We start from the raw sequence: 24,492 nt of genomic DNA on the forward strand, positions 1-24,492 counted from the left end.
TTCCATTTTGTGGGACTGGAGATCTGAAACTTTTATAGCATTATTGCTTAATTAGTTAGTAACTCTTCAATAGATATAGGTAAGTAGCTCAATAGGTGATCAGCTTCAAGTTATTGGGCATCAACGTCTCAAAAGACCTATCTTGGGCCAAACACACTGATGCAGTCACAAAGAAGGCACGCCAGCAGCTCTACTTCATTAGGAGTTTGAGGAGATTTGGTACGTCACCAAAGACTTGCAAATTTCTACAGATGTACAGTGGAGAGCATTCAGACTGGTTGCATCACTGCCTGGTATGGAGGCTCCAATGCACAGGATCGAAAGAGGCTGCAGAGGGTTTAGACACAGCCAGCTCCATCATGGGCACAATCCTTCCCATCATCAGGGACATCTTCAAGAGGCAGTGCCTCAAGATCATTAAGGACCCTCACCATCCAGGACATGCCCTCTTCATGTTACTACCATCAGGGAGGAGGTACAGGAGCCTGAAGAACCACACTCAACGTTTTAGGAACAGCTTGTTCCCCTCCACATCAGATTTCTGAATGGTCCATGAACACTACCTCGTTGTTCCTCTTTTGCACTGTTTATTTATTTTTGTAACTTTTACAGTAATTTTTATGTCTTTGTGTCTTGCACTGTACTGGTATTGTTTATTATTGTCACTTGTACTGAGGTACAGTGAAAAACTTGTCTTGCATAGCGATTGTACAAGTCAATTCATTACACAGTGCAGTTACATTGAGTTAGTACAGAGTGCATTGATGTAGTACAGGTAAAAACAATAACAGTACAGAGTAATAAGGTGCTGCCACAAAACAACAAATTTCATGACACATGTCAGTGATAATAAACCTGATCCTGATACAGAATAAGGGATTCAGTTCTAAAAGGTCTGCGGAAGCAGAATACCTGGGGATATGTTTATAACGTTGAAAGTGGCAGGGCAGGTTGAGAAGGTGGTTAATAAGGCATGTACAATTCTTGGCTGAATAGAGACACAGTATAAATGCAAGGAAATCAGGCTCTAAAACACTGGTTCAGCCTCAAATGGAGTAATGTGTTCAATTCTGGTCACCTCTTTATAGGAAAGATGTGAAGGCATTAGAGAGGGTCTAGAAAAAAATTACGAGAATGGGCTGAGGGATTAGAGTTACACAGACTGATCTGAAAGGCTGGAACTCTTTTCTTTAGGGAAGGGAAGGATTAGAGGTCTGGACAGAGTAGATAGTGGGAAGTTGAACACATTGGTGGGGGTTGGGGCGGTCGAGGACTAGCAGACACAAGAGCAAAATAAAAGAGAAAGGGTGACATGAGGAAAAAACTTTTTTATGCAGTGCGTGGTCAGAATCTGGATTGCACTGCCTGGAGATATAGTGGAGACAGGTTCTATTGTGACCACCAGGAGGGAATTATACAACTATATGGTGAGGCAATGAAGAAAGGGCCGGAGGTTGAAACCAGTGAGGTGCTCCAATAGAGAGCTAGCACAGACATGGTGGGCTGAATGGCCTCCTGTGTTGTAACCCCTCTATGATTCTATGACATTTGTTGCTTTGTGGTTTACAAGAGACTAATTTGTGTATCTGTGAGCTTGAACTCTTCTAGCCTAAGGTCCATACAAAAATTTGAGATGTGCATAATTTGGAAGTAGAGAAAGGATGAGCTGTAGCTTGCTGTTTGTACATTCTTGGTCGGCCTTTACTGTGAAGGATAAACTGCTTGACACAGGTCAGAAAGTTTGTCTCATCAGAATTTTTGGGCTGTAAAGTTCTAGAATTGAGAACTGATGACTGCATGGTGTGTACAACAGGTCATCTGGGGCCTTGGTGAGTGGTGGAATCCTCAGCAAGGTTAAAGAACTGAGGAGGAATCAGAGGTAGGGTTGATAAGGTGGGTGAGTTAGAGTCAGATCGGATTTGGAAAGAGAATTAAGGGAGGGGAAAAAGGTTGGACTGAAAAGAGAGATCAAGGAAGAGAAAAGAGTCGTAAATAAAACAAATTTATACATTTAAAAATATTTGAAAACAATAGGCACTTGAATGAGAAGGCACAATATAAATTGTTCCATTCTGGATCTAAGAAATTGATAAACACTGCATTAACAATTATCCATGATGTTAAAGAAATATTTGTGCTCTAAACTCAGGAGACAACTTTCTGTGCCACTTGGTATGTAAATTCAGAAAGTTCTTAAAAATAACATGAAGACAAAGGGTGCAGGAACCATTAGGCCATTTTGTAAGGTAAATACAGGATGACACTATTCAGGAAATTCTGATTCCCTTATTCAGACAGTTATGGTACCTTTATGTAAACTCATTGTCTTCAAGGCGAGGCATTAACAGTGATAGGATTATAAGTAGGATGGAGGGGCTTTTAAGTTTGATAGGCTTTTCATATGAACTTGGTGAGTTTGTAGATGGTCCTGGAAGTTATGAACCCATATGGAACCCATGGATTGAATCGTAGGTTTAAAGAGTTCAGTTAATAACATCTCTCCTGGATGTGGTGCTACTGGAAGAAAACTAGTTTTTTGTTTTTGCTCAAACCTTGAAGAAATTTCTCTGCATTCACAAGCTTTAAGTCTTTTTTTCCAGCAGAGAGTTTGTCAAATTGTGTATCTATAATTGAGGAAAGCTAAAGTTGTTTCCCAGTTTACTTAATGTTATTTTTATAAATAAAACTGGTTAGCTGAGGATTTCTGCTTTTGCGCTTGATAATTCACAATTTTCTACCCATTGAAGTGAGTGAATGGAAATATAAATGAACAGAAAATTGCTGGCTGAGACAATTGGTAAACAGAAAACTTGAATTTGGAGGTTTGTGTTTTAAGAGAAGTATCCAATTATCAAAACCACTACGCTTTATCTGATTACTAAATACAGCTTCAGCTGTGCATGAAAGTCAGTCTCTAATCATCAGCATATAAAATGAGAGGATAAATCTGTTCTGACTGGTGTGCATGTTAATTGTCAGCAAACCAAGTAACAAAATAAAACAGAAGAAAGTATCTCAAGTCAGATCGATTCATACGCTTGATTGCATATACTGCAAGGCATTTGTGTTTTTGAAGCAAGTTAGACTATTGAGCATAATAGCATTGCTACTGATTCACTATCAGAGATAATTTGAATTTTGTGCTGAAGTTATTTAACTATCTTAAGTCAAATAGCTTTCAATAAAATTATAACTAGGTTTTGTTTTGTGGCGCAAAAAAGTTTGCGGTAGGTTGTATTAAACATATTAATCCTGTGTATTATAATTCAATGCACCTTTATTGTTATGGAATATTTATGGACTGTGTTGCTTGCTGCAACACACATACACAACTGGGTAGATGGGAACTGGCACCACTGAGGGGAGAATTTGAGGATGGAACTAGTGAGTTATTGCCTTAGAATTGCTAAATGGAAAGGGTTGCAAGCAATTGAAGGGACAGAACTGGGCCTTTTGAAACAAAAAATAGAATAGCTAGTTCTGGGAAGAGAGCACTGGCATATGCCAAAAACAAAATGTTGATTAGAGAGTTGCAGTGATTGGTGTCTTCTTCTGAGGCAGTTCCTAGTGATGGAGGATGACTTGATTCCACTCCATTTTTGTGGGTTATGAGGCAGCTGATGAGGCCAATGTGGGAACTGCAAATTCTTCCACTGTTGGGGAATGCGATATTTGATGGGGCAGGACTTGCGTATGATCCCCGATGTGTGGCCTCCGTGTTCTTAATATCATCTGGAATGCTTCCTCTCCACCTTGAGTGATCATGGGCCAGAGATTCCCAGGAATGGGCATGAATGTTGCATTTCATTAAGGAGACTTTAATCACATCCTTGAATCTTTTCCTCCATCCGCCTGGTAACCCCTTCCCATCTCAGAGCTCAGAATAAAGTGGCTATTTCAGGATTCTGGTGTAGATACAGCCGGTCTCCAGGAGTTTGTAGCCCAATAAGTAGAGCTCTGCCAAGGGCTCCAAATGGGACTAGTTCAGGTAGGCAACTTGGTTTTCACGGAAGAGTTAGGCTGAAGGGCCCATTTCCGTGCAATAAAACTCTATGACTCTAATTGTAATCCAGGCTCCTGACATAGGAGCAGATTTCTCCAAGAAAAGTTTTCTTGGGACATATGACATTGAGAATAAAATAGTAATTCTTACAATGTTCAATTTACTGTCCATTTGTTGCAGTTTAAATGTTATTAGTAAATTTCATCATTTCCCACTTTGTTCTAGTTTGGATAATTGAATTTCCCTTTTCTCAATTGTTTTGATGATTTTCAGGCATGATGCTACAATACATAATTAGTGTAGGAATTTTAATTTTGTAGATGAACAATTCTAAGTTAAGGTGTTATGTATTACTGGAGCATTTGAGATGTTTCAAAATGTATTGTTAAACCCTTACAGATTTAAGTGTGAACACATCCATTTAAAACTTCCATATGAATATTTCCAAGTGCTTTAAGCTAAGCAAGTTCCTCTTTAATAGTCTTGTAGTAAATGATATGTCTCATTTGTAAAAGCTATGTAGATAATGGAATCTGAGTTGTAATTTGTTTCTAGTTTTCCTGTTATACATCCCAAACATTGTTGAAGACTTGAGTAACTCTTTATGTGCTCTGTTCTTAGCCCACCTTTGGCCTCCTTGTTGACATTGATGGAGTGTTGGTGCGAGGAAAAACTCCAATACCAGCTGCCAGGGAAGCTTTCAAGAAGATAGTGAATCCCAAGGGGGAGTTTTTAGTGCCTGTTGTGTTCGTCACAAATTCAGGAAATTGTATTCGACAAACAAAAGCTGACCAGCTAACTAGGGTACTGGGAGTAAAAGTAAGTACCTAAATTTGGTATGTTTTAAAGATGTTGAAATGGGTGGGTCTTGTCAATTTAACCCATCAATTTAGGACTTGTAGTCCTTTGCAGTGATGATCAAATTGCCTGTAAGTAAAAATACTACAATCCACTGATCACTAATGATGTTGCGGAGGATACCTCCTTCCCCATTATTAAACTTAGCTTTTTGCCTTGTGTTTGTCCTAAAGTGTTCTGATTGTTTTAGTCAGTCTTTGTAATTCAGCTCCATGACTCTAGGGATCATATTCATGCCACTTCTACCTATTATGACCAGAACTCAAATGTTTTGGTGACCTGGAATCAGTGCGAAGGATGGCTCTTATATGTGGTCTTCAAGCATGTACAACATTGATTGCTCCTTATGAAAATATGTACAATTCCCGCTTGAGGGCACAGATGTGATATATTTTTGTTTTTGGGAGATATGTCTTGTGGACAAAGTGGATAACTCCTTCATTTGGTCAGTCGAGTTTTTATCTTACAGATTTGAGCAAACTCTTTGCTGGTAAGTCACGTGAACTGATTTCATCACAAACTACACTCATCTATTTTTGCTACTACATTTGACTAACACACATGTGGAGTACTGGTGAACATCCAAGGGCATAGAGCAGTTGATCAAACATAAAGTAGCATTACATGCTATTGAGTATCCAGTAGGTTAGTGAACTGTGAGGAAGCATAAATGGGAGCTCAGTATTCTGAACTGATAAGCAAAGTGTGGGTGAAGATAAGTTGAGGATAAATTCTGGGATGGAGACATTTAATTTGGCAAATATTTTATGGAAGTTTTTGACCACCTTGTCAGCTATTAGTAGATGTCTTGATTTGCAATTAGTTGAGAGTGATGCATTGATGGCGTGCCTTAAAATATTGTAAAATGTGTGGACCTACTGTCAAGTTGTGGCTGTTACTTTAATTGAAGTAGATTTGAGAAGCCAACCTTGCAAGTTTTAACTTTAGACACTCTTGGGGTGACATGATCTGCATTGTACAGATGGGAAATTGATAGTCGGAGGCTGGTCTCACAAAGCACTCAGATAGGAAACAAATTACAAAGGAAACTTTGAGTATTGTTTTTGATTTGTGATAACAGTAACTAAAGTCCTGATTTTCTCAGTCACAGATCTATAGGAAGGACACTTGAGACTGATTTTGGAAGGGGTGTATTTCATGGGTGAATGTCATCAGAAAAATAAACAGCAAATCAAACCACAGTTAAGGTCTGAGTCCTTTAATTTGGTTGAAATTTGGCAGTAATAGCAGTTGTGTTTAGCTTACAAGAACGGGGGACTGCACCTATAATTCCACTCTTCAATGCAAATCCTTATTTCCCTCACCATCTGTGCCCATCTCCAACCTCACCACCTTGGGCAGAGGGAGTAGGTTCTAATGTTCCCTAATTTTGTTTATAGTACTTCACATGCATAATCCTGATACCTCTCTCATCCTTTTAGACAGCTTTTTGTTTTTGCCTTTAATGTTCTTGTTGCCCATCACATACCTCTCAATTCAAGAAAAGAAGAAAGAATATGTTTCATCCAACAACCGAGTCTGCAAATGTTGGTGATGGTGGTGAGGGACAGGGGGTGGTTTGAGTTGGAAGAGTTCAGTAGATAAAGTGTTAATAATCTGCAGAACACAGGAGAGAAAAATAGTCAGCTCTTTTGTCTAAAATTTAGTTTCTATTTATGGTAGTGTGGTAAATAGAGCATAAAGTAATTGCCTAACCAGCATAAGCATAATGCATGCAGAACATCCAACGTCATATTGTATTGTGTGTACCTTTTGGGTAAATAGTGGTTGAGTTTTGTGTGGAATAGTATTACTAATAGAGATATGAATAACTTAGAGTTAGTTTTAGTGTATTATTTGGACTTATAAAATAAGTACTAAAGAATATAGCTGATTTTTATGGCTTGGTTTTAAAGCAATTAAAAGCAGATTTGCTGTTTTACATGTGCTTATATAGTTCATTTTAGTTTAGCAGATGGCCGCTAGCAACCTATTGGTTACACTTGGATCTTCTCAAATATGATTTTTTTTTTTGCTCTCAGCAAAACCACAGGACTCACATGCACATACTTAGAATGAAAAAAATATAATTTTCTCTGTAGCAGTTTAGCTGGAGGAGTCTGACCTCTGATGGAATCAGTACTTTAAAAATGGGCTGTAGAGGGATTGGAGCTTTGAAATTGGATTAGCATTTTCTGAAAAATGGAGAGGCTTGAAATATAGTGATGGGTAACATTGGGAGAGGAGGAGTTAGTGCAATGGGCTATTGGTGTTAAGCAGCAATTATTGATGCAGCCTGAAAAGAATGATCTTATCATGCTAAAAGAAACATTCAGATTCTGTTTGGAGAATGGACACATGAAACTTAACTTCCAATGGTATTTGCTTTAAAGAACTAACAACATTTGTGACACAAACTCCTCCCATGCCATCTTGAGTGTGGAAAGAATTTACAGGGCTGTGGGAGATGGGGATCAGTTGGATTATTCTTACACTGAGCTAGTACAGAATTGACGGATTCCATGTCACCCTTTGCAGCAAAATTGCTCAAGGTGTGTCACAAAAAGAATTGCATCCACCCAGTGTATTTGTTTTTAAGAAAGTGTTGGGTAGTAAGTCCATCTTTCCTTGAGTCTAAAAATTGATTTCTTTTCCCAGAGTTAGTCACCATCTTATTTCAATTTTACATCAAAATGTGAAAATTTGAAGTAAGATGTGCTTAGAATGTGTGACTATTAAAAGATGATAATCCAGCAACCTACAATGTTTAATGCTTATCATTGCTGGAGAGACAATGGAATATAAAAAGTGACTAAGTACTTAAGAGCTTAACATTTTGACCCTATGACAGAATAAACAAGTCAACATCCAAGATGATGGGAAATACAAGGTAAAGGAAGCATAGGAAGATTTGCCAGTGGAGATAAAAACCTAACTCTGTGGGAGATCTTATGACAATCTGTGCAAGTATATTGCAACCATTCCATGCCCAGTGAACAGTCAAATGCAAAAAACAAACCAAATCACTTATAGAAAGATACTAGACCTCAAGGAACCCTCTGAACAGTTTTGCAAATGCAAATCTAATTTCAGTACTGAAAGCATCATTTCACCCAATGATCCAGTAATAATGGTTCAATTTGCATTTTCTACATCCTGAAGTGACTTCATATAAGAATCATTTGGAAAGATCATTGTGGTGGGCGGGAGAAGTTAATGCTATGTAGCCAAATCTCTTTGTCCCTTCATTTTATGATTTCCAATGCAAATATTTTCTCTATTCTGGTTGATGCAAGTATTTCAGAGTCATAATCCAACATATAAACTGAATTTCATGGAAAGGGAAATAGTGTCTGGATGTATCTAATGTGCTGCGATTATATTTTCTTTCTGTAGTTACAAAGAAAACTTTATGGAACAACTGGTGTCCCATGACTTAAAGAAAACATTGGTTGCAATGATTGTTGGCAAATTTTAGAAAGCAATATATATAAATTTGAAAATTGACCACTGGGATATTCTCACATCTCACTGAAACAAAGAGCACAGATTAGCATAGATAAAAAAGTATCATAGTTTATGGCACATTCACTGTAAGGTGACACATTGGACCATAAGCATTGGGGTAGAAAATTGCCCAATGTTGCTTGAGTTAAATGCCCAATGTAGCAATGTGTGCAAATTCAATTTCATTAACTTTATTGGAACTAAATTTTGTAAACAGCTTTCAATGCACACCAGTCACTATATTATGTCTTCAGTACAATTTCTGTAGGTAAATTTTTACCCCATTCCTGCACCACTAGTGCATGGTAGTGTAGTGGTTAGTGTAATGCAATGTCAGTGCCAGCGACCCGTGTTCAATTCCGGCCGCTGTTTGTAAGAAGTTTGTACATTCTCCCTGTGTCTGCGTGGGTTTCCTCTGGGTGCGCTGGTTTCCTTCCACATTCCAAAGACATACGGGTTAGGAAGTTGTGGGCATGCTATGTTGGTGCCGGAAGTGTGGCAACACTTACGGGCTGCCCCCAGAACACACTATGCAAAAGATGCATTTCACTGTGTGTTTCAATGTACATGTGACTAATAAATATATCTACCATTCCTGAACACCTGTGCCGGTGCTGTAGAGCTGATAGTGATAAGATATTTTTATTAGTAGAGCCCACATTTAACATTGTTAACTCAGATTTAATGTAAAAGGACTTGAATACAAGTGATTTATCATCAAGTGTATTTTTTAAGCAGATTTTGAAAGGAGAAGGAAGATATTTTTGTTTTACATGTTCAATAGAAAGATGTATTCACATTTTAGCAGGTGAAACAATTTAAATACATTTCTTGGAATTAATATTTTAGTTATTTTTGTTTCAAAACATGTTTGTAAACTAGCTGCTTGATTTTTATCTCAAATCTCTGTATAATCACTGGCTGTTGTAGCCAACTTTATGTCATTGTGTCCCACAATCCCACATGTGATATGGACAGTATAGAATTTTGTGCTCCAATGAAGGGCAGTTAAAGAATTCCATTAATTTAACTCGGATGGATAAGCTGAAGGCAATCTGCTTGCCAGCTTTAAGGGAACCTTTAATACAGGTACTCTAAATAGGCTCAGCCCGACTCTTAATGGAGACCAAACCAAAACGTATCTCCTACCGATTTGCAAATTAGTTGGGTTATATGGATGTCCAAGTTTGAGAGTGAAAAATACCCAACTTGCACAATAGAGAGTGTTTTCCAACACTAAATTTTGGAGGCATTAATAGAGCAATTGACCGAATAACAGGAAAGCAGCTCCTTTGAGATATTGTTGTTGCCACATGTATTTGTGAAGCAGGAAAGAAATTTGTTATTCATTGATTTTTGTGACAGAAGTTAATCATCAATATTTGGGCTACTTTTCAAAATTAAAGAATTTGCTATAAATACACTGCTGATATTCATTTTATTTTATATGTATCTTGCAGATTTCTCAGGATCAGGTTATGATGTCTCACAGTCCACTCCGGGTGTTTAAACGCTACCATGACAAATGTGTTCTGGTGTCTGGGCAAGGGCCAGTCATGGACATTGCTAAAAGGTATCCTTTTGGGAAATTTACTAGGATCACTGCAGCAAGTAAAGTTTTTCTGTGTGTTGAGTATATGAATTTGGTGAACATCCAGAAAGAGCAATCAACTAGGCCTTGTAAGAGTGTGGAGAGGGGGGCAAGTATGCTTTACTGATTTGATTCAATTCTGATATTTTGAAATATTTGAGGATGTAGCTACTAGGGGATATAAAAGGGAACCATGAATGTGTTTTGTCAAAAGGCATTTAATAAGGAGCCATACAAAGGTTGTTACATAAAACAAAGGTTCATGGGTTTGGAGTAATGCAAAATGCACGAACAAAGAATTGGTTAACAGACAGGAAACGGAGTAGGGATAAAGTGATCATTTTCATTTTGGCAGGTGGTTACCACAAGGATGAGAACTGGCCCTCAGCTATTTTACAGTCTAGTTCAGTGAAGCGTTACACTGTTCTTTCATCTAAATCTGTTGATACAAAGCTGGTTAGGAAACTGTGCTGCGAGGCAGATACAGAATCTACAAAGGGATCTAGACTGTTTATGTGCAGGAAGATAGTTGATGGCGTACACTGTGGGGAAATATGAGGTTGTCCATTTTGGTTGGAAGAATCAAAAAACAGTTGTCTAAAACTTCATCCTCCCCATTTGGTAGTGCTATTTTATAGTGACTGAAGTCAATAGAACTGAATTTTGAAAGTGGAGTAGGATGCACAGCGGCTATGATATAACAAATGTAGCATTATAAATTTCTGGATAAATATTTTTGTAAATGGTAAGGAAAGAGTAGATGTTGGTGTACAGTGGGATCTAGGTACACTTGTTCATGAAACACAGCAAACTTGCATGCCAGTACACAAAGTAATTTAAACAGCAAATTGTATGTTGACCTTTTATTGCAAGAGGTTTGGAGTACAAGATTAAAGAAGTCTTGCTGTAGTTGTGTAGGGCTGTGGTGAAACCACAACTGAAGCATTGCGTGCAGTTTTATCATAAAGAATATATTTGCCTTGAAGACAGTGTAGCATAGATTGCAGAACTATGATGAGGGAGTTGTCTTTGAGGAGAAATTGGTAGAATGGATCTAAACACAAAGGAGTTTAGAAGAATGAGAGGTGATCTCAGACGTGGTTAGTCTTTGAGATACCCAGCTGCTTGGTTGTTAAGTTTATTCAAAGCTGAGTTAATAGATTTTTTTTCACACTAAGAGAATCCAATAATGTGGGAATCAGGCAGGTTCATGGACTGGGTGAGGTCTTGATATTATTTAATGATGGTGCAGGCTTGATGGGCCATGTGGCCCAGTTGTGCTGCTATTTCTTATTTCTTTTTGTAATCTTTGAGAAATAACCACCAGTTCTTCGGACAACAGTTTTTAATAATTCTTCCATTTCCATTTGCACCTCCTTAAGACTCTTTTTCTCATTCCTTGTCTAATTAACATCCCCTTTTGCATTTCATAATTCTGCTTGTTATACTTTCCTCCCTTTTCCTAACCTGTGTACTTGATTTACAACTTGTCACGTTTCTTTTTCCAATTCATTATCAACCCAGAAAATTAACTGTTTCTTGCTGCCTGACCAGCTGAATATTTCTACAATTCTGTTGCTGTTGTTATCTTTTGTAATAATATATCTTGTGGGATCTGGCAGTCTGTAGCTTATCGGTTGGGTTTTCTACATTAGGGTAATGATTCCATTCCCAGCTCTGTCACCGGAAGAGGTAATGTTATCAGAAGAAGAGATTCAAAAATATGCTTAATGCCTCCTTGAAAAATTGCAACATCTCCATTGACTCTTGGGAATCTCTCCTCCATAACTGTTCAAAATGGAGGAGTCTTTGGCAGGGTATTGTCATATGCACAGGTATGGTGAGGTACAGGCATGTAGATTCAGACAACACACAGAACATAAATTACACAATACAGTGAAGAAAAAAACTGTGCAAAACAAGACCTTGGTGCAATAAAAAGAAACAATCAGAGACAAGCCCATGGTAGTGCAGGAGGTGGTCCATAGTATTCTGTTGCTGAGGTAGGATTAGGGTTGTGCAGGTCATTTTAAGAACCTAATAGTTGTAGGAAAGTAGCTGTTCCTGAACCTGATGGTGTGGGACTTAAGGCTTCTGTATTTCCTGCCTGATGGTAGCAGTGAGAAGAGGGCATGACCTTGATGTTGGGGATCTTTGATGATCGATGCCTCCTTCTTGAGGCAGCGCCTCGTGGATGCTTTCAATGATGGGGAGGGCTGTGCCCACGATGGACTGGGCCATGTCAACTATTCTCTGCAGCCTCAAATGAAGATGCAACTGGAGCACACAGAAGCCCTGGTTAATGACGGTAGGAGTACACCACCTTGCAACCACTCACCCAGCAGAAGAGCCTGCAGTTCCCACATTGGCCTCTCTGGCACCTCCAAACACAAAACTGGAGTGGAAGCAAGGCATTATAGGTCCCAACAGACTGCCTCAGAAGGTAGTACACTTCAAAATTACAACAGCAGGAAAATGCTTTGGGATATCCTGAGACTGTGAAAGTTAAAATGCAAGAATTTCTCTATGAACTTTTGAGGTGGCATAACCTGCAAGAGTATCAATGATACTCCCTTGTGAGCAGAGCTAATTATTTGGAAACTTGCCCACATATTAGCTTCACAATGTGAGCTTCTGCATTTTGTCTCATGTAAAGAGCAGATGGAGTGTTAGGATCAGTAACTTCTCCACTCAGTGGGCATGGTCCTTCAACAATTTACTGAGACAAGCAAACAAATTGCTTATTATGAGGAAACTTTATCCCAGTTATCCCATTACAAGTTTAACTTAGACTACTTCTGTTTTTTAAGTTGCATGAATTCCGTATGACTTTGAAAAAAAGATTGGGAAAAGATTATTTCCATTGGTGGTTGCTAACAAAGTGGGCATAGGTTCTAGATTCCCATAAGAAAACAGAAGAGAATATTAACAAATTTCTCTTTTGCACGTGAAAATTATTGTAACTTTAAATGCTTTATTTGGTGGTCATTGGGGCAAAAATTATTATGTACAGGAAGTCCCCAACTTACGAATGCCCGTACTTACGAACTGACCTTCGTGGTCGGTTCGTAAGCGGGCCCGGCCCCCAATCCTACCATGGCAGCGGTAAACCTTCTTTGGCCCAACCCCAGGCCAAGTGCGCACATGCAGCCGGGGAACCCCGGGCCAAGTGCGTATGTGCAGCTGGGGCCATGCGCGGCCGCGATCCCCGGCCCAAGTGCGCATGCGCAGACACTGTTCCGAGTTGCATACAAAATCGGGTTACGAACAGTCTCAGAAACGGAACCCATTCGAAACCCGGGGACTTCCTGTAATTCAAAAGCCAAGCAGATAAATGAATAAGAAGAATCTTGAAAATACTGACAAATGTTGAGAAACAGGTTTTGGAAGTTTCAGTCTGAGCACACCCATTGTGAGCATGTTAATCTCATAGTATATAATCTCCATACATCTTCAAAGGCAGACCAAGTTCCAAGACAAATAGGACATTTCCCAGCTGAATAACTTCCTTGTTTTCTAGATTTGGTATTCTCGCTAGGTGCATTGCATGTATTTTAAGGTATCTTAAAGCTTGTCAGCAATATCCGAGTCTGACAAGTGTTGAGTAGTGAGATTAGGTGTAGTGAATCCAATATTATGAGCTAGAAATTCTCTTGCTTAGTACAACATTTTTACACACTAGATAGCGATCCTAATCCACAGCATGTATGTTGTGTGTATGCACAAGGCCTGCTGGGTATACAAATGGTGTCAATCTGCATACAATACATCGTGATACTAGCTGCACAATATTTCTTCCTGCCTACACAACTCTTGAACAGGCTAGTCATCAGACACTGGAAACAGTCTAACTAGAGGTTTAATACCCGCTCCCACTTTAGTTATAGCACCGATTTATAACTGGGGCACTTCACAGGAATCCAAGGCATGATCTTAAAGTAATGTCCTGTTTTACTTTCTCATTTGGAGTGATCACCCCCATCGTTGGTCTCCTTGCTGATGTCCTCCGTGGCCATTTACCCCACCAGTCTTTGCCACAACACCCTCAAACTTCCACCTGACTCCCTTCTCCCTGATCATTTCCCTCCACCCAACATAATCTGTTGACTTTCTGACCAACACTGCTCCACGATAGGAGAAATTAGAGGGAAGAAAAGATTTTTATAGCATCTGTGGGTTTTGGTGTTAACTAAACCTTTAGCTCCCACCTTTTTACTTTGAACATATAAAAAGTGATTTTGTTCTCAGTGCTAAAATGTTTCAAGGTGCTTCACAGGATTTTTATTAAACCAAATGTGACACTGAAGCACAAGACTTTTTACTTAAACTATGGGAGAGATTTTAAAGAGCATCTTAAAAAAAAATTAGAGAAAAAGTTGGAGAAATTTAGGAAATAAATTAGACCCTAGGGCCCAGAAAGCGTAAAGCACCGCCAACAAGTTTGGGGCAGTTTAAAAATGGAAGTGTGCAAGAGGCCAGAATTAGAGGAGCACAAGAGTTCCTGAGAAATTACTGAGACATAATGGAAATCTTCTGCTTGTAAACCCAATTACAGTTAAGCTGTTTTACTGTCTCACCAGGCTATATCCACCTCCCTCCTCCACCACTGGTATTCCTCACCACCTCCTGAACAATCCCACAGATATCTCACACTTCTTCCTCTTAAAGCATTTTATTCCAGAGTTTAATGAATTAATATTAAAGCTTTTTTGTTTTTCTATCCAAGTCAGTAAAACCATTACATTAATTTAAAAAAAGTGTCATATGAAAATATTTGTGTTCGAGGTTCATTTAGGTGAAATTTCTTGCCTCTTTCTTTCTCTTCCTACAATTCCATTCTGGCATTTTCTGGGGAAGGTCACTCTTAGCTACTTACGTTTTATTTTGACCAAACTAATGATTCTTAACTCCCGGACCAGTATTGGTTTTACCCGTGTTATTACCATAGAAATGTTACGTGAGGCATTTCCATTACTGGACATGATGGATCATGATAGGAGGCCCAAATTGTCGGTGAGTGTTGGCTTTACTTAAACTCTTTGGCTTCAGCTATTAATGATTTGCTCCAAATGGACACCTTTTCACTTTGAAGATGTAAAAATATTTTCTTTTCTTAATTCCTCTGAATTTCCTTTTTGGTGAAAATGTGGTGAATTTAGTGCACATTCCTCTTCTTACTAATTAGACTTACTCCAATTTGCTAAGACACAAGAGATTCTGCAGATGCTGGCATCTGGAGCAACACAAAAAATGGTGGAGGAACTCAGCAGGTGAGGCAGCATCCGTGGAGAGAAATAAACAGTCGGCGTTTCGGGTCGAGACCCTTCATCAGGACTGGAAAGGAAGAGGGCGGAAGCCAGAATAAGGTGGTTGGGGGTCAGGGAGGAGCACACATAGGCGGGTGATAGGTGATTCCAGGTGAGAGGGGGAAGGTAGGAGATACCTATCCATGGCATCCTCTACTACCATGTGGAGGCCAAACATGGGTTGGAGGAACAGCACCTCATATTCCACCTTGGTATTCTCTAACCTGATGGCCTCGGCATCGATTCCTCTAACTTCTGGTAAACCCTTCCCTCTTCCCCCCCCCCTTTTTTTTCTTTTTCTTCCCCCCCCCCTTTTGTCTCCCCTCATTCCTGTGGCCCCCTCTGCATTCTCTTTCCCCCTCCCCCTCCCTCATGACCTGCCCATCTATTCCCCACCTCCTTCCCTTTATTCCATGGTCCACTGCCTTCTCCTACCAGATTCCTCCTCCTTCAGCCCTTTGCCTCTTCTACCTATCACCCCTCAGCTTCTTACATCTCCCCCTCCCCCACCCTCCTACCTTCCCCCTTTCACCCAGACTCACCTATCACCTGCCCATGTGTGCTCCTCCCCCTCCACTGACCACCTCATTCTGGCTTCTGCCCTCTTACTTTCCAGTCCTGATGAAGGGTCTCAACCCGAAACGTCGACTGTTTATTTCTCTCCATAGATGCTGCCTGACCTGCTGAGTTCCTCCAGCATTTTTTGTGTGTGTTGCTCCAATATACTAAAGTTGGCAAATAACCACACTGCAGTTTTATTAACATATTGGTAGTTATAAAACAGAATTATAGAATTATTACATTTGTTATTACTTAATTGTTTCATGTTTCTGAGGCTGGTAAGCTACTTGGTGACCGGTAGGGTCTGTGTAAAAAGTTTAGTAGCTTTCTGTTGTGTTGATGTTTGGAAGTAATTTCATACATTTTGTAACTTATTATTATTTGAACTTTCACCTGTCTAATCCCATAAAAAGTTGTAAAGCTGATAGTTTTGTCAGTTCCAGATTGTACAATAGTATAACTGCTCTTTCTTTCTGAAGTTCTTGTATAGTTAACCAGATGGCATATAATTAAGCTTTTCTGACATTTAATGTGCTAAACAACGTTTTTGTGTGAAAGGTTTTTTTTCATAAAAACAGCTTGGAGCCTTTTGGAGCAATGTCTGTATTTTATAATTACAATGATATTGTAATACCCTCAAAGGATAATGAAACAACAGAGTGATCTAAGAATTCGACACTTGAACACATTATAATAATTAGGATTCCCTGCAAAAAATAGTGTTCACCCAGATCAGACTGAAGTAAAACCTGTGTTACATTTGGACTGGGAAGTGTTGTAGGAACCAGTATAGGTGCAAAGCCAGTGTGCACTCTGTAACAGAGCATAAGTTAATTTCTTACTAAGTTCTCATAATGATATTGTTCAAAAAAAAAGCTGGAGTACAGAAGTGTAGAAATTGGATTTCACCCTGTTTTCATATGCTATAACATTGGATTTTTATATGCTAAATACCAGTTCAAGCCCCTTCAAAAAAAAATTGTGAAATTGAACAAAAAGACATTTTGCATTAGGATGGAATACACACATCACCATGCATTAGCCCTTAGAGATACACTCCTTGGCAGCAATGCACTCAATGGCTGCCATGATATTCCACTCCTTCCACCCCACCCCCCTCCCCACCCATTACAGAGGCAACAAATCACAATCCCACCATGGTCTCTCAAGCAGTACACTCACCTGTGTCCTGCAGCCAGCTGACCCAGACTGCTCCGTCAGTTGACCCTGGAGAGCAGCAGTCTGAGGCCGGCCCTTTTAGGGCAAGGGCTTTCCATGGGTCATTAGGAGTATTGTGCAGACTCAAAAGGAAAAGGGGTAGCCTTCCACCATACAGACTGCAACTACAAGGCCACACTGCAATGCAATCCGAGGACTTTGAAACTCATATATGAGGTAGTAATACAGGAAAGGCACCAGGGTATTAATGTACACCCTGGAGTGTAAGTATTGTGAGTTTTGATTTTTGCATTACTACGTTTTTTTGTTTTTAGTATCTATTCTGAACATAGTATTGTTCAACTGCATTCTCATATAGGGCAAATCACATCCATCTTTGTGCAGAGATAAGTGACGCAGATGTGGCAGCTGCTGGTATTGCTGCAGACCCTGCCATAGCTCACACAGAAAGGTCACTAATAAAGTCCTGCCAGTGGTTCACACTGAGGCATCCATCAGTAGCTAAATGCTAGAGAAAGCAATCCCTGGTAAGTTTAGCACACTCTGGATTTGGAAACTGTCTGAGTGGACTGCAGTATGTTGTGAAACTGCATTATTGTCTTCTGCAGAATGTTTCTTTACTGCGAGAAAAGCAACACACTAATGCAATGTGCTCCTAGATCTATTGAGAGCTTTGAGCTCCAATTTAAGTTGAAGGAGGAAATGGACATTGCTAGAATTGTGATGCTTATAAGTGCATGTCTGAACCTGGAAAAATGTCACGTGCACTAACATGAATAGTACATGGATGCATTGGTCTAATGTATGCTTTCACTGGGAAATTATGGCTAGAATGATTTACTCTTCCTTTAATCAATTCTTCAAGCAATTCGGGCATAAAAATGCGTACTAATCAATCCAATTTCCAGATTGTTTTTAAGTTATGAAGTAGCTGAGATTTTATATTACACTTGAATCTTGAAACAATTATTTTGATTTTTTCCTTTGGATAAACTGGTATTTTCTTCTCTCATTTTGTATTTTTATATATGCACATACAATAACTTTCCTTGTACCTCAGCTGATAAACTAAGTCAGAGATCTGGAGTCCCCAAATCAAGCCCTAGTATATGATCCTTGTTGATAAATGACCCTGTTTGATGGGATTAATTTAGCTGTGTTGTCTTGTAATCAAAAAACCTTTCAATACACACCGTATGTTCCCGATTTAAATAATAGTCAACTGGATAAAGTAGCAATAGCTTGTGGAACTGTTTGAACATAGAACAGTTTGCTTGCAAGAGCTTGCACCTGCCATTGCACAATGACATGATAAATTGAACCAGTGTTTGGGGGGTAACAAATGGTCCCATGGCCCTTTTCGGAAGAAGAGGGGGAATTCTCCTGATATCTTAACCACTGTTTGAAGCTCAACCAACAGCACCACTATCAAAACTAACTAATTTGTTATATATCTCCTTGTTGTAAAAGTTACTGGGCCTAAATTACCTATAGAAAGATAATGGCTGTACTCAAAAAAAAAAGAGAGAAAATCATTCAGGCAAATTGCTTTGGAACATCCTCAACACTGAAAGACAACAAATGATTACAATTTTTTTCTTGGTTCTCTCTCCCATTCCAGAGCCACCATTAGTCCACCAGCGTTTTATTTGAGATACTTCTTGTAATTAGGCAGTTCAATTGATTGATATAATGTTTACCTGCATACATCTTCTTTGTATACCACAGGCAATTTTTCTCCCCCTCTTAAAGCCTTCAGACTAATCAGAGATTGAAATCAATATGGGATGTTTCTGATTTGAACATTAAGGCATTGTGTAAACCCAGTTTCAATAAGTTGATTGGATCACTCTAAAACTTCTGATTTATGAAGATTGATAGAAAGTTGATGGAAGTTTTCAACAAGGTGAAGGACTTTGATAATTTGGACTCACTTAAGTAAACAGATAATGCGTGTATGTAAAAGTTATTGCAGGAAGAGTTACTGCCGGTACTTCATAGAAGGAGTTTGCAAAAGGAAATAAACAAATTCCTGGTACCTGAGAAGATGCATGGATTATGGAAAAGTTTATAGATTTTTTTATAAACAATAGTTGTATCAATGGAGAAGTTTACGAGTATTAATATTAGAAGGAAATATTGCCAATGGGAAGAAGTTCGGGTGAGTGGAGTGTTTAATTATTTTTAATTAAAACCATTTGATGATCTTTGTCTGACACTTGACTGTGACCTATAAGTGGATCTCTGTGCTACCTTAGTAATGTGATTAGTTAAATACCAAAGGCGACTAAATAGATCCTGAGCTCAGTTGTGTTAATCATTGATGATGAGAAATCCTGCAGACTGCTCTGTGTGTGTGTAAATTTAAAGTTACAGGCTGGATCCCTATCAGTCACAGAAATGGATTTTAACACAATAACTGAAGTGGAATGTGAATTTTATCAAAACTTTCGTGTAAGATTTTGTTTATTTGTTTAATGTTAATATTACTGTTTATAATTGTGGACCTGATATTTAAGGAATAATACTATAGACATTGCAGTATAATAATTTGAAATTTCTATTTTAAAAAAAAATGGTGGTCAAGGCAGGAAGCTTGAAATCTAGGGAAATATTGTCTACAGGATTTACAAAGTTTATTTGCTCTAATCTCGAGAATTTAAGGGAAAAATCACATTGAACCAGGGAATTATGCAGTGTTATTTGAGTCTCAAGGGCCTTAAATGAAGGTTGACAATCTGTCTGGTTTCTTCTGCAGATGAAAATAGAGTCACACAATACAGAAACAGACCCTTTGGCCCACCAAGTCAGCCCCAATCAATGAGCACCCATTTTCATTCATTCTACACTAATATTTGAACTAATATTCATCTTGATGGTTTACAAACCCTCTCGATACATGTTTCCTGACTTGCATGAGACTCAAAAATAAAAGATATTACAATTTCTTTACACAAAAAGTTGTATTATGTTATTGCTGCAGCCTAGTGTAGTTCCAATGGACCAGCCTACTGAGCTTTCATTTTATCAGCTCCTGATTTATCAGGAGCGATCTAGCCTCTTCTATCAACATCACATTAAATCCTGCTTGCATATCATTACTGATTGTGCTAACATTCATTGTCTCCCTGTGTCCTGCTGCATGTATTACAAAGTGTTCATTCATGTAGGCTAGATGCAGGGAGGATATTTTCCCTGACTGAGTCTAGGCCCGTGGACATAGTTTGAGAATAAATGGTAGAATTTTGATTCAAATGTCCTCTGAAACTTCCAGCTGAGCCTTGGGCCCTCTGTGATGGAGAATTCCAAAGCTTCACCACTTACTGAGCGATGAAAATTCTCCTTATTTCAGTCCTAAATGACTTGCCCCTTATTTTGATAATACTATCCCTAATTCTAGATTTCTTAGCCAAGGGAAACATCCTGCCCACATCAACTGTATCAAGCCATCTAACAATTTTGTACATTTCAATGAGGTCTCATTCTTCTAAAATCGAGAGAGGTCCAGGCTACTCAGACTCTCTGCATGTGACACAATAGTCTACCCTCAGATTCTGTCTTCCCTTCGTCAATTTCTTGGTCACACTTTGCTGAGTTATAGAACTTTCTCAATCCACAGGCCTACTGCTTTTTCTGGCACCTTTATAAGCTTTCTAGAGTTACACAGTATCGAAAAGGGCCCTTCAGCCCACCACGTCCATGCCAATATTTTGCCCATTCTCCTTAACTTCCCCTGTGTTCACATTTCCTGTTGTGTATTTGTCCCTTAAAGGAAAGTATAATTATTGCAAATTCTCTTTTTTTTAAATTCTAGCCATCACCTGTCCATTGTCATACACCACTGTTTCCCATCAACCCCAGCCAATCTGCCCCTACACCCTCAGAGTTTCTTTTTATTTAGATTGAACCACATTACTTTCAAATTTAATGTAAAATTATGGTCACTCTTTCCTGGGGCCCCCTTTTTAACAAGTTTATTAACATTTCTCATTGCAGAGTACTAGATCGAAAATAACCTGTTCCCTAATTGGTTAATCTAGAAATCCACCTTGGATACATTCAGGGAATTCAACCTTTACCTTTGTTGGTACTAATTTGAGTTGCCCAGTTTATAAGTAGATTAAAACTTTAAGTAGATTAAAGTCCTTTATGATTATTATATTAACCCTGTAGCATACACCTCTAATTTCCTTACACCAATGTTTTCTGCTCTCCCCTCCCACCATTGTTTTGAGCCCTGTTCAAAATGATGGTAATTCCATATCACAAGCTGCCAAGCCAAGGTCCCTTCTAACTACTGTACTGACATCATACCTTTATTATTTGCACCACTCCACCTCCTTTTTCATTTCTCCTGTTCTTCCTAAATGTCAAGTATCTTGAATACTTAGATCGTAATTTTTGTCACCCTGAAGCCATGTTTATTTAACTGCAATTAGATCATCCACATTGAATATAATGCCGTTAAAACGTCTGCCTCGTCAACCATATGGGATGTAGATCAACAGGTCACTGAGATTCATCGTTTTTCAGGCTCATTAACTTCACCAGTAGTATTTCTTCCCAGTAGTATCTCTTCCCAGTAGTATCATCATTTTTATTATTTCCTCATTTGCATTGGACCCTTGATTCTCCACTATTTCTGGGAGATCCTGGAAAGGCTATGACAAGATAAGATATCTTTATTAGTCACATGTACATCGAAACACACAGTGAAATGCATCTTCTGCGTAGAGTGTTCTGGAGGCAGCCCGCAAGTGTCACCACGCTTCCGGCGCCAACATAGCATGCCCACAACTTCCTAATCCGTATGTCTTTGGAACGTGAGAGGAAACCGGAGCACCTGGAGGAAACCCACGCAGACACAGGGAGAACGTACAAACTCCTTACAGACAGCAGCTGGAATTGAACCCGGGTTGCTGTAATAGCGTTATGCTAACCGCTACACTACAGTGCCTGACCTACAAACAATTTCTTTCACTTCACATCCTGAAAATTCCACACTTTTCACCCACACATCTAGTGTACCAAAAATAAAAAATAAATGACTTTAATAAAAGGATTTTTGTAAAATAGTACTGTTTCAATTTGAATTAATAGAAATTTGAATCAAAGAATCTAGAAACAAAACTACGAAAATCAAAAAAACTGCACTTGCTGGAAATCTGAAATAAAAACAGAAAGCAGTGGCAGTACTAAGAAGGTCAAGCAACATCTGTGGAAAGAGAAACTGAGTTAATGTTTGAGGTCAAAGACCTTTTGTCACAACATATCTCCTGAAATGTTAAATCCAATTCTCTTTCTACAAATGCTGCCTGACCTGCTAAGTCTTTCCAGCATTCTCTGGTTTTGTTACAGGAGCAAGAGTATCTTGTTTGAAATTGCAATGCTTTTCTTCAGGGCTTTTGCAATGATACCTTTGTCTTCAAGTGACAAAAAAGTAATCTATTGACATGAAAATTCTTTATTTTCCAGCCACCTGTACCCATAGATCTTCCAAACATTGAAGGTAACTGACATTCTGTATTTTTGTGCATGTAAATAGTTTGCGCTAAAGTTTGGTTGTTTGGAAGTTCTGACTGTAATATTGTGCAAGACCTTTTGCCTCAATGTGATCCTGTTGTTGAGGAGGCACAGCCTAAACCTAGGATCAGAATCCACTTTGACATCAGAATGAAGTTGTGGTCAGCTCCCAGGGGGGATGGGGGGGGCGGTGGGGTGAAGAGTAACATTTCCTGCACTCTTGAATTAGTTGAGGACTTGGCACCTTTTTGCAAAGTGGTTCCCTACTTTCTCTCTTGGATTGTGGTATTGTACTTTCTACCTTACAATCCATTGAGACTCTTCCAAAACTGCTGAGATCATGTAAGATTACCACCATCTCTCCACCACTTTTGGATCCCTGGGATGTGAGCTTTGAAGGGATTTTACAGCCTTTTAGATCAATTAATTTCTTCAGTATTTTGTTATATACTTGAAATTCCTTTCTCTTATTACACACCAGGTTTCACACAATTCCTTGTACATGTCGGTATTTGAATTGAATCCCACAGGATATAGCTAGAGTATAAGAATCACCATTATGAAAGAGTGCCTCTGAAAGAGGTGCTGAGCAATCACTTGAAGCTGTGTCAATTTCAATGGAAAATTAGAGATTTAAATTTTAAGGGTATAGATAGGATCTTATCAGCTTCACTGTGCTATTATTAACTCTATGCCCATTTTCTGCTTTCTGACAATTTCATAGATATCGGTGTTGCAACTGACATTTAGTTTCTGTTGCTTTTCCTTTGTGAAGGGAAATGTGGAGCTCATAAGATCTACTCTTGTTCACCCTCTAGTGGCTTGCTGACAGAAGAGCATGGACAACATCACAAATTAAATATCTTTATATTATCAATAGCAATTTGATTTTTTTGTATATGTTGTGGTCTTTTACATATTTCATGGGTGTTTCTTTAGTGTGTGAGGGAGATTGTGAATCTAAACATACATTGGTGCATAGCAAGGATTTTAGTGTTTGGCAAGGAATTTAATGGTACAGCCTCTAATCTAGAGCTTTTGTCTAAATTTGCATAAAGACATTGAATACTTTAATTAAACCTATCTCTTCTTACCTTCTACAATTTTATTTTTAGCTATTATCCTGCTTTGTGAGCCTATCCAATGGGAAACACATCTTCAGCTGATTATTGATGTCCTCTTGACTGGCGGAAACCCAGAAAGAACTCCTCGACAGTTGCCTAACCCTCATATTCCTGTGGTGGCTTGTAATACTGATTTGATGTGGGTAGCAGAGGGCAAATCACCAAGGTATGATAAGGCATTTGCATGAGCTTGAACAACTGAAGTGAGACTGAACCCAGAAAGTAATAAACCAAACACTGGACTTAATTCAGATCATCAAAATCAGTGTGAATTTTATTAGCTGAAGCTTCAACCAAAAGGTTCTGTGAATGACTGCAGGTTGCAAAATTGGTCCAATTTTTAATAATTTTATAGTCCTTTCTCTAACCCTAATTCCTCTTGTGAGGCTCCAAGTTAGGAACATAACTCTGCAGAGCACCCCTTGATGTGAGTTTAACTCAGTGGCTTAAAATCTGACAGGTAAATTGTCGGTTGTAATTGGTATACATACATACCACACAAACTTTACTGATTACAATATCCACCATTAGGTTCAGTTCTTATGTACTAAAATTGACCATTATTTGTGGAAGAAAAGAAATGGAAAGTCATCCATAGATTTAAAGAATTTTAAATGGAAAAATGAATCTAAAGGATGAATAGCAAGATGAAGCATTTAATTTCTCTAGTTTTTCTCATGGGAAATCTATCAATGTTTACTTATAGGAGGGATGAAATGTACTCAGGAAGAGTATCATGGCTTAGAAATTCATAGCACATTGTTCTTGTAAACTAAGCAAGTGAGTTTTATCTAAACCCAATTGAGTACTTAGTGCACACACAGCACACTTCCTGAAGTT

General features: G+C 38.7%; 1 protein-coding gene across 1 annotated transcript in view; it reads left to right on the plus strand.

The window, feature by feature from the left end:
* Window positions 1-24,492, plus strand: part of zgc:77375 (uncharacterized protein LOC402927 homolog) — a 30,779-nt gene that overhangs the window by 2,541 nt on the left and 3,746 nt on the right. The window contains exons 2-6 of the mRNA XM_052018258.1: window positions 4,625-4,822; window positions 9,829-9,941; window positions 14,879-14,972; window positions 22,481-22,514; window positions 23,644-23,818. Coding sequence (XP_051874218.1) covers window positions 4,625-4,822; window positions 9,829-9,941; window positions 14,879-14,972; window positions 22,481-22,514; window positions 23,644-23,818 — 614 coding nt within the window. The remainder of the gene's footprint in view (window positions 1-4,624; window positions 4,823-9,828; window positions 9,942-14,878; window positions 14,973-22,480; window positions 22,515-23,643; window positions 23,819-24,492) is intronic.

This window comes from Pristis pectinata, chromosome 6 (genome assembly GCF_009764475.1).
Source record: "Pristis pectinata isolate sPriPec2 chromosome 6, sPriPec2.1.pri, whole genome shotgun sequence".
NCBI lineage: Eukaryota > Metazoa > Chordata > Chondrichthyes > Rhinopristiformes > Pristidae > Pristis > Pristis pectinata.